The sequence below is a fragment of the Pteropus alecto genome, unplaced genomic scaffold, assembly GCF_000325575.1.
Source record: "Pteropus alecto unplaced genomic scaffold, ASM32557v1 scaffold125, whole genome shotgun sequence".
NCBI lineage: Eukaryota > Metazoa > Chordata > Mammalia > Chiroptera > Pteropodidae > Pteropus > Pteropus alecto.
This window is the reverse complement of record NW_006436888.1, coordinates 7151652-7162408: the sequence shown is the minus strand read 5'-3', so window position 1 is coordinate 7162408 and position 10757 is coordinate 7151652. Positions and strand designations below refer to the sequence as shown.

The window sequence follows — 10757 nt, the reverse complement described above, 5'->3', positions numbered from 1 at the left end:
GCCCCAGCTTTGGCCTGCGACCTGTGCCCAAGGGTCCGGGGCCAGTGACAAACCTAAGGGTTTGGGTGGACGTGGGACCGATCTCCTGTTGGAATGTAAATATGTGACAAAATAATAAATGGCAGCAGCAGCAAAGCCTGTGGTTTCTCATAGTGGCTCTCCCGAGGGGGAAGGGGTCGCTCTAGGATTGGGCCACTCGCCATGGGGACTTAAGTTGGGGGCTGTAACGATCGTTCACTGAAAGGGAAGGTGTAACTCAATGGTTCTCAGCCAGCCGGTGGTGATTTTGGCCTCCCCCCACCCGGAAGACATTTGGCAATGTCCGGAGATATTTTTGGTTGTCACAACTCGGGTGGATGGTACTGTCCAGAGATGCTGTAAACTCTCTGCAATGCATAGGATGGTCCCCACGACAAGGAGGCATCCAGCTCCAGTGCCAGTGGCGCTGAGGTACAGACAACCTGGTGTGACTGTGCATCGTATCCCAGAGTGGGTTAGAGCATACAATCATCATCCATCCATCATCCATCAGCCATCCATCCATCCATCCATCAGCCATCCATCCATCTATCGTCCACCCACTATCAGCCACGTATCCCAGAGTGGGTTAGAGCATACAATCATCATCCATCCATCAGCCATCAGCCATCCATCCATCCATCAGCCATCCATCCATCTATCGTCCACCCATCCATCTATCAGCCACCCGTCCATCCATCATCCATCCATCCATCATCCATCTACCTGTCTGTCTGTCCATCCACCCATCCATCTATCAGCCACCCGTCCATCCATCACCCATCCATCCATCCACCCGTCCATCCATCCATCCACCCATCCACCATCCACCCATCCATCATCCATCCATTCATCATCCAACCATCCACCCACCCACCCATCCATCATCCATCCATCACCCATCCATCCACCCATCCATCTATCCGTCCATCCATCATTCAACCATCCACCCACCCACCCATCCATGCATCTGCATATCTATATATTCATATACTCACCACCCTCCCCCACTCTTCTCACTCGTCCACCCTACACTTGTCCGTCGAGTGCCCTGGGCATGGCAGTTGGTGGTAAGTGCTGGACATCCGTCTGCGGGCAACACGTCTCCGCCCACATGGAGTCGATGTGAGACGAGGAGGGACATAACACACCAGTGTCTACACCTGAGGATGGCAGTGGGTGCTATGAGCAGCACGGTCAGGGTAGGGGGACAGGGTGATGGGTCGGGAGCGGGCTGCAGGGAGAATGGGGCGCCCTCTCTGTTGAGATGCTACTTGAGCAGAACACTGGGGAAGAGGGAGTTATCAGAGATCCGAGGTAGAGCTTGCTTGGTGTGTTTGCGGGTCACAGGCACCGAAAGTGCTCCAGGAGGCAGCTCCAGGTGGGACCCTCCAGGAGGCGGAGGAGATCTGCCTGGCGAACTCCTGCCCCACTCTCTGACTTGACCCGCTCACCCGTGCCCACCATCTTCCGGGGCGTTTATGGACCCGGATAAATCTCCAACTTCGTGTGAGTGTCAAGATCCTTTGCCATATGGCTTCTCCCCATCTGCCATCACTTGACACCCGAGCTGGTTGAGGCCCCTTCACAGTGCCCCCGGCAGGCCTTCTCCCTGGACCGTGAGCGTTGGCTGTGCTCCCCGCGAGGGGAGGGAGGTGGCCGGTCACTGCTGTGCCCTCTGCACCGGGACTGGGCTTGGGCCCCAGCACCCTCTCTGCATGGCGCCTATGTTTTGGAGATATGTAGGACACACTGACTATAAGTCCCCAATGCAACAGTGATCTTGGGCCCATCGCCAGCCTCTGAGTGTCCCGTTATCTTGCTTTGACCGGTTAAGGACACTTTGGTGTGAAAACCATGACCCTTGGCAGGGCGCCTTGGCCACCTCCCCACCTGGACCACAGCCTTCTCACCTCATCTGCGGCCTCCCCACCTGCACCACGCTCCCCCAGGCCTCCCTCAGTGCCACTGCCTGCTGCCACCTGGAGCTGAGGTGACTCCTGGGGGCTCCTGGGGCTCAGGCCCTTCCTCTCCATGCCCCCACCCGGCCTAGGATCTCTGCCCGTCTCCTCGCTTCATCTACCCTCACCACCCATCCTCCGCCCTGCAGGTCTGAGCCCATCCCTTCCCTTTCAATATCTTCCATGGCTCCCCAGTGCCCGAGGAACCAGCTCTAAACTCCTCATGCCCAGCCTGAGCCCTGTCCGTCTTCCTGAGCCCCCCACCCCATCACGGCTCCAGCCCCGAGTACTGCAGCCACAGGAGCCTCTCCAGCTGCAGACATTCTGTGCCTGTGCTCACGCTCTTTCTGTGCGTACAGCCTTTCCACTTCTCTGCCCATCAATTTCTGACCCATCTCCCGAGATCTGAAATGCCACCTCCTCCGTGTAGCTCACCCTGATTGGAACCAGTAAGTCCTTTCCCTGTGCCTTCATGTCAGTCATTTACCCTTTAATGTTACGAGCTGAGGAAGATCTCACGTGTAGGCAAAACACAGAGAGGTTCAGTGATTTTTCAGTCACACAGCTCCTGTGAGCCTCCTGTTAGTTCCATGCTTTTCTGAGACCCCAGACGCATTTCCCCCACATTTTCATCACTTAAAACAGCTTGAATGGTGTTGAATGGTGGTCCCCCGGTCCGGACTGCCTTTGTCCCAGAATGGTCAAATCTGTGAGCGAGATGGGGAATTGGGGGGAGGGGCTCTCTGCTCCGTCTTGGCTTATCAAACACCTGGCCTTCTTCCCGGAACTTTCTAAGTAAATAAAGATCGCTCTACGTGTGGGAATGGCTGTCGTCACTCTCTCTTCCTAAGAATCTGCTCTGAGTCAGGTGCTGTTCGGGGACAGTGGACTGAACGGAGCATTGGGCTACCTCAGGCCAGCTCCCAAACACTGCCCTTGACCTGCAGGTGTGCTCCCCGCAGACTGCAGTGGGAGCTACCGCGAGGCCCAGGACTCACGGAGAGCCACACCTGCTGGATTCCGCATCTCAGAGCATCACTTTCTTGCCTTAAAAAGTGAACTGTGATGACGGTGGTGATAGTGGCCGCCACTTGCCGCGCCCTGTAGTGCGCTAAGCGCTTTCTGCACCTCTCCCCATGCTCCCCGCTGCGAGGCGGGCAGGATCTCCACCCAGATGGAGGACCTGGACCCTGAGACGAGCACATCACAGGGTCATACGCCTGCACCAGGGGAACGGGACTCCTGACCGCCGTCCCTGCCGGGGACTCAGCTTGGAGGAAGCCCCAGTTCCCTTGTGAGGGTGGCGAGAGCAGCTCTGTCCTCTGGTCCCTGGTGGGACTCACACTCTGAGCTGCTGAAGCCACGCCTAACTGTCCCCTCAGCAAACCTGAAAACCACTTCCTGTCCCTCACTGCTCTTGGGAATGAACAGGACTTCTGCGTCCATAGTGGTCACAGCATTTAGGACGACACGTCGGCTGAGAGAACGGACGGCAAAGCCATAGCCGTCACCGGTTTAGTTTCTATCTTCCTAGGCTGTTGGATGAATCCTGGACCACAGTCTGGGTGAGGTGACATCTGACACCCATCACACTGGGCCATGGGTTTGGAGGGAATGGAGCTGGCTTCCTTCGATTATTCCAGAACTGCCAACGGCCAGGGCTGCTGAGCCCTGCCTGCTCTGAGCGTGTTTGTGGGTCTGCACAGGGTGTACCAAGGCCGTCCCGGCTGTGAGCACCTCTTGGAAGACTTGGAGGAGGGAGCAGATGTCCTGGGTTGGGGACACATTCATGACACACAGACCCTCAGGGGGACTTCGCGGGAGTTACTGAGGCCATCACGCTTGGAAGTCACTCGCTGCTGCGGTGCATCATGGGGTCCTCTTCCACTCAGTGAACATTTGCTGGGTGCCTACTGTGTGCGCCCCAGCACTGGGGATGCAGCCTCTGTCCTCAAAGCCTCTTCCTACTGTCGGTACCTTGCCCATCTATCGCCTCCTCTGCCACCTGTCACCCTTGCTGTGACGCTTCCAGTTGCCCCTAGCCCAGAACACCTGTGCCACCCACCCAACTGCCTGCCTCCAAGAAACATCAAATTTTTCACAAAATACTCATCACCATACCCACACCTCTCCATTTTGGGGTGGTGGTGGGGGGGAACCTTAATTCAGCCCTGCAGCCTGAGTCACAAGTGTTGTGGGGGGCTCGTGGCCCCAGAGAAACAGTGTCTGGGCCTTGAAGATACTGCCACCTGTTGGCCAGAACTCAAAGTGGCAGTGAGGACCAAATCTGTGTCTTGGCCTGGGATGGGACCTGGAACCTAGGAGTGACAAGCTGTGACCCGGCTCGTTGGAGATATCAGCCCCTAAACAGCTCGCCAGCCTCATCCGCCTCAGAAATCCTCCCTGGGATGGAAGGGCCGTCTAAGAATTGCCTTGAAATTCTGTTTTTAATCTATTTCACCACACTGGATGTCTACACGCTAGGGCGTCACCAGACACTGCAATTTTAAGGCAGACCTCCCCGCCCCGTCCAAACTTCTAGGAATGGTATGAGCAGGGCTGTGACATCTGCCAGCAGGCACTGCTGGGCACGGACTGAGAGAAACTGGCAGGAAAGCAAGGCTCACGGCAGGTACCGCAGCAGCTTCCCTCGAGACAGCTGAAGGGCCTTCCAGCTGGTCATCCACACCCACGACGCACGCGGACGTCTGGACAGGGCGCATCAAGGAGCCTTCCTCTGCGGGGCCTGTTCATTCATTCAGCAAAGATTTTCGGAGCGAGCGCCTTCTACCCACCAGAACCTGGTCCAGTCACAGGATGCTGAGGCACCCATGCAGGCAGAGCTGGGTACCTTCTGTGGCCTTGGTCCCAGACATGCCAAAAGGAAACAAGTACAGGGGACTTGGAAGCTGTCTCTGGCAAAGATAGACACTAGAGAAGCCACCTGGGGTCAGAGCAAAATGAATTTCCAGGGCCCAGACCGTGAGCTGCCAGAACTCCCTGGGGCGGCTAGGACCCAGCAAGGATGCAGGGAAGGGACACTTCAGAGCCTGATACACCCAAGGACCAAAAATGCAGGACCGAGAACCAGTGAGGGCGGGTGAGGCCCAGGGGAAAAAAAGCCCATGCTGCAACAGGCGGCTGCTCCTGGGCCACGTGCTCCATCCCTGGAGGCAAACGCAGCTCCTGTGGCCCAAGTGCCAGGAGCCTGCCCAGTGTGGACAGACACTTCCCTGGCCCGGGAGACCATTAGCTTAACTCCAGGTGTCAAGATAACTGGTCCTGCTCTGACTCCTTTGCTGTGAGCCTGGGCTGGTGCCCAATCACACCACCCTGGTCTCCCCGTGGGGCTAGGGGCAACACTGTAAGGCCCGAGGTCAGCAAGGGGCTCCCGGCCTGGGGAGGGGAGCCCTGCACATCTCCCCAAGCATCCATGCAGCCCTTGGCACCCGCAAAGTACAGCTCCGGGGTCTTGGCACTTGATGGCCTTGCTACTGTGTCTACGCAGGAGGTCACTGCCGACCACTCTGCTGTGCATCTTACCCTGAGGATTAGCGACCTCTATTTACCCAGATGGTGCCTAAGTGAGGCCCCCGCTCACCTGCAGTTACCATGGACATTTATCCACTTGGCGCCATGCACCCAGGTTTACGGCTCAGTCCCGAGGCGCCGGGCCTCACACCAGCCCTAAGTGCCCCTTCCTCAGCCCACGCTGCATGGGGACAGGGGGACGCTGAGGCCCCGTGCCTAACCCCCAGGTCCAATTGGGGACCAAAGGGTGGACCACCTAGGATGATGGCCTGACAGGGGGCACACTTGCTAGAGAGTGATCTTTACCTCCGCCTCACGAATGCAGAGGTCCATGAGAAAGGAAAATGGTACACAGCAGGTGGTGACAATGGCTATGACCTGTGCAGCTCCTGGCTATGACCTGTGCAGCTCCGACGAGGGCCTCTTCTGTAGCATCATCCTACGTATGCACTTGCTTAGGTCTTGTCACTTAACCTTTTTGAAATGTGCATTTCCTAAATTCACTCCCGTTAGAAATTGGTTTTATAATCAGCATGCACCTGGGTTCCAGCTTCTCACCGTTTCCTCTGCACCCTCGGCCGCCCCAGTGTCCTTGTATCCGTGACCCAGGGTGGCAGTCCCGTGTTCCTCCCACAGCTGGTCCTCAGGCCTCACTTCGTTCCCCCTCCCCCTCAGCGAGCTAGGCAGGAATCCTGCTGTCCGAAGACAGGTGTCTCTTGGGCCACCAGGCATGCACACCCCTCGGGGCCCAGCTGCTTAAGTCCCTCACGGGGGCGAGCCTTTGCCTTCACCAGAGGCACACCCCGCCCGCACCGAGGGCAGTTTATCAACGTCAGTCTCTGCCTTGCTCCTGCTCGGTCTCCCCCAACATCTGGAAACGCACGGCCACATCCCAGATGACAAGATGACCACGTGGATTTCCAGACAGCGTGAAGGTTCAGGAAGATGCGCTTGAAGGTCTCTGAAACCACAGCCTGGATCCATTCTGACGGCCGCTGCCCCCTAGGCCACGCCCACACCCCACAGGCCACCTGCTGCACCCTGGGTGGCTAAGACCCCTCCTCCCCTCATAGAGGGCAGGATACATCCTCGACCTGGAGGCCAACACTAGCTGAGGGTGGGGTGGGGGCACTGGTGGCCTCAGGGACAGAAAAGGGACAAGGCAGGAGTGGCCAGGAGTCGGAGGCCACTGTACTAACGGGTGGCTCAGACCTCTCCTAAGCAGAGGTGTGGTGCGCATGGCAGGGGGAGAAAGGGATCTGGGAAGAAAGGGTGCTTCCGGTCCCGCTGTCACCCCATCCCTTGCCCCTGAGCCCATTCTGCCACATGGAGAGCCTGTAGCAGGTCAACTCAAACCCACAGGTTGGAGCGTCCCCAAGAGCAAGCGTATTAGAGGGACCCTTCCATGACATGGACATTTCCAGAAGCTGCTCTGAAAGGTAAACAGTGTGCCGACAACAGCAGAGAACCCCAGACCCTTCCCGCTGCCCCCTCACCCCCCAGGAATGAGATACACTCCACTGGTCAGCACCCAGCTGTTGTAGTGTAGCTTGGTTTTATTTATGTCCACAAATATTTCCAAAAAATTACAAAATACTCAAATGGAGAGAACACAGAAGTCACGATTTCTGGGTGTCTACTGTTTACACTGTGTTATCTCATGGCAAACTACTCATATATACATTTAGCTTCAAGATATATATAAACGTAGCAGATCAGAACACACACTCCGCTCTGCTGCTGCAGCGAGGCGTGAAGCTCGGCCTTGACGACACTGAACAAGACACACACAAAACACGGGAAAGCAAAACCGAACTTCGAACAAAAGGAGGGACAATCCGAAAGGAAACCGAGGGGCTGGGCTCCGGAGACGCCTGAAGGTCGGGGGCCTCCCGAGCCGCAGCTGGCCAGGCGAGGGCTTCAGGTGGTGGGTTTAAGTGGAAGAAATCTCAGTGCTTCACCTTGGGATGTGGGGGAACCAAACTCTAACAGGAAAACACCTTCAGACAATTTTCCATACAGACTTCCAAGTCCTTCGTTCCCTCTCTTCTTTGGAAAAATGGATGACAGAGAGGAGATAAAGAAGGTTCAACTGAATGGCAGGCGTTGTGCTCTACCAGGAGGAAAAGAGAAGATGGGGGGAAGGTGCGGCGCCGGGGCAGGAGTCGGGGGGCAGCGGGCTGCGCAGCGCCAGCCGCCCGGAGTCCAGCATGCAGAGGCACGGGGCGCCCGGCAGGACGGGGGCGGCCCTGATGACATGTCACTGCCCCCAGAGGAGACAAATGCCCCCTGCCAATGCAGCCACGAGTGTGAGCTTGTCTCCCCTGTAAGGAGCTAAATTTAAGGCAGAAATGGAATGAAAAAAAAAAAAAAAAGAGAAGAAAAAAAACTACCAACATTTTCAACAGACCAAACAATCCTCTACTGTCCCAGCAGAACCCAAATCTGGTTTTAATAGCAATGGAAACGGGCCCAATGCAGGTTCGGAGCCAGCACCCGAATCTGAGCTCACAGTCACTGGCTTCTGGGTTAAAGCGCCAGCCTCTCTCCTTACCCCGATGTGGCGTGGGTCCTGGACACACTTCATGTCCAGTGACCCACGGAAATGACCTCTTCTCATCTGGACAATTCTTGGATATGGCTACCACGTATGGCAGAAACCCCTCCAGAGTCTGAGAGGAATAGAAAAGGCCACATCGTGGCAGCACGCTCGGTTGGCACGTGTGGCAGATGGGGCCTCCACTTGGCGCCCCCTCGGGGAAGCCTGTCTCCCCAAGCCACGAGTGTGGCTGCGACTCCTGTCCCCCTTCAGGATGAAGAGTGGGACCTGAGTGGCTCCCCAGCCCGATGTGGGTCACCATGCTCCTGGGGTAGACACACAGGCTACCACCCACGACCGTGCCAACTCCAGGGTCTCCCCAACCCAAAAGCAGCCTCGGGCTGTGGCAAGAGGGCCTGGCCTCACCACCAGAGACCCCGACGACAACACGCACGGAAAAGCAGATCCCTAACAGATCCCTTCGGCAAGCACATGTGCTATTTGTGGGGAACCATTTCTTCGAATTTTCTAGAATGTTTATGTAATTGTCAGAGTATCAAGAAAGGCAATTCATCCAGAACAACCAAATGTGTGTGCATAGAAACCTACAAGGAAACCTACAATCAGACACGAAGAAAATGTGCTTTCTACCCCGCAGAGACAGCCACGGGTGGACATTTAACTCTTGCACTCCTGGTGCAGAATGACGTAGGTTCGCCCTAACGGATGTGCGCCACTGGTAAAGCACAAGCTAGGAACAGACAGAAGTGGAAATCAAAGCAGCAAAACAAAGAAACAGTTTGTAACATTGTCCCTGCAAACCCCTGGATGCTCGCTGCTGCGACCAAACCGAGTCCCAAGCTTTTGCCCGTTTGTAATTAGTAACGCCCATCTGTTCCCTTTAATTAAAGGGATAATTATATATAATTTTTTATTAAAAAATCAACTCTGTATTCTGTCAATAGCTGATAGGAATTCACAATTAGTGACATGGCTGGAAAAAATAGATCAGAATAGTAGTTTGTGGAAGAAAAAAAAAAGGCTGTTCTAAAATTATTTACAGACGTAAAAAGCCATGCTGCAGAACCTTCTCAAATTATGAAGATTTCCTACAATGTATTAAAATAAAAGATTCTTTAAAAATTATAGCTCTTGGATTCCAAACTCATCTGCCACCTATCCGCAAACCTTGTGGGTTTTGGAGCACACGTGACTGAGTGTGTCTGCGCGCACAGTGAAGGGTGTGAACTGGATTCTAGCACCTACTGAGAAGTCGAGAAAGGAAAAGAAAACTAAAGCCGAACCCCAAGATTGCAGGGAAGTTTTCTGAATGTTCAGTCCAGTCCAGGACTTGCTAAGTTTCTGGGGGACTGTCATGCAGGGAGACCCAAACCAGTCTCAAGGAATCCTCTCTACAAACAAACACTATTATGCTGATACATTTTTAGTTGTGGGGTTTTTAAATATATAAAGAAATCTTTAGAAGATATTCTTTTTGCTTTTGTAGCTCCTATTGTATGTAAAAAGTCCTGTTTCTCCCCCCAAGAATTGGGGATTCCACAGCCAGCATTAACAAATAAATAACTTATAACTGCTTGTCACCTTCTTTCTTCAGTCGACTGGAAAGAAAAATAAAAAATATTCAGCCATCAGCCCTGGGCAGGAAATGGGCATGCAGTTTAGGGTCTGAATGCCCCAAGCGGCCTCCCACACAGCTGGCCCTGTCCTCCCCTCCATCCCACCAGGACCCCAGCTCCCTGGGGTCCCCTCTAGGGCCACAGGACAGGGCCCAATGGAGCCAAGGGAGAAGCCTGGTACTTGCTGACGAGGGAGGAGCACGTGGGCACAGCCAGGAAGGGCAGCCATTAGGCTGGGGCAGGTGGGAACCTGTGCCCGGCCAACTCGCCCGCCCACCCCTGCCCACCTCACCTGTAATAATCTTCCTGACTTGGTAGGTGGCCACCATGCATGTGGGGGTGTCCATGTAGCCACTGCTGCTCCATGGCCAGTCTCTGCAGCTCAGCCGACTGGGCATGCATAGCTTGCAGCTGGTGGGCTGCTGACATGGGGGGTGGGATGGCCCCAGGCAGGTCTCGGGGGTAGGGTGTGCCTGCCAAACACAAAAGTCTCCTCTACAGAAAAGCCAGGGGAGCAGCCAGGCCAAGGTCTGCCAAGGTCAGGAGAGGGCCTCGCAGGAAAGGGGCAGGAGGCTGCTTACCCAGGAGGGACCTTTATAGCAGAGCTCCCAGGGCAGAGACAGCCCCAAGTCTTATCCCTCCTTCCCTTGCTGGGGGCCCCCTCCTCTGCCTCCAGCTTCAGGCCTCGGCCTAGTTCCTCTGAAGCCCTCAATTTGAATCAGGAGCCTGTTATTCCTTCATCACCCACCGCTCCTGTCCAGGTTCTTGTTACACATTTATACTCCCACCCCCAGCTCTATGGACAGGGGCTTGTGACTGTACTTTACTCCCACGGGGATTCCTGACACACAGGAGGTATTTGTTGAAGACATGAATGAGTGAACAGGACATGAGACCAGACCACTAACCCAGCGCTCACACCGGACCCCTCCTGCCCCAGGTGCTTTCTTACCGAAAACGGGATGACGAAGCATCTCGTGCTCGTGGGGGGGCTGTCCCAGCAGAGGGTTGGGCAGAGTGCCGGGGGGATAAGGGAAGCGAGCCAGATGAGGGCCAGCAGTCAGTGGGTCA

The 10757-nt window shown here is 55.4% G+C and overlaps 2 protein-coding genes across 2 annotated transcripts in view; one reads left to right on the top strand and one right to left on the bottom strand.

Moving 5' to 3' along the window:
* SLC45A1 (solute carrier family 45 member 1) overlaps positions 1–3045 on the top strand; it is an 18002-nt gene extending 14957 nt beyond the window's left edge. Inside the window, exon 9 of the mRNA XM_006914439.3 lies at positions 2927–3045. Within this exon, the coding sequence (XP_006914501.2) occupies positions 2927–3045 (119 nt within the window). The remainder of the gene's footprint in view (positions 1–2926) is intronic.
* A 3989-nt stretch (positions 3046–7034) lies between these two features.
* Positions 7035–10757, bottom strand: part of RERE (arginine-glutamic acid dipeptide repeats) — a 367252-nt gene continuing 363529 nt past the window's right edge. The window contains exons 21-23 of the mRNA XM_015591356.2: positions 10639–10757; positions 9979–10159; positions 7035–9668 (exon numbers count right to left, since the gene is read on the bottom strand). The exon at positions 10639–10757 is cut by the window's right edge and continues 18 nt beyond it. Coding sequence (XP_015446842.1) covers positions 9635–9668; positions 9979–10159; positions 10639–10757 — 334 coding nt within the window. The 3' untranslated portion in view covers positions 7035–9634. The remainder of the gene's footprint in view (positions 9669–9978; positions 10160–10638) is intronic.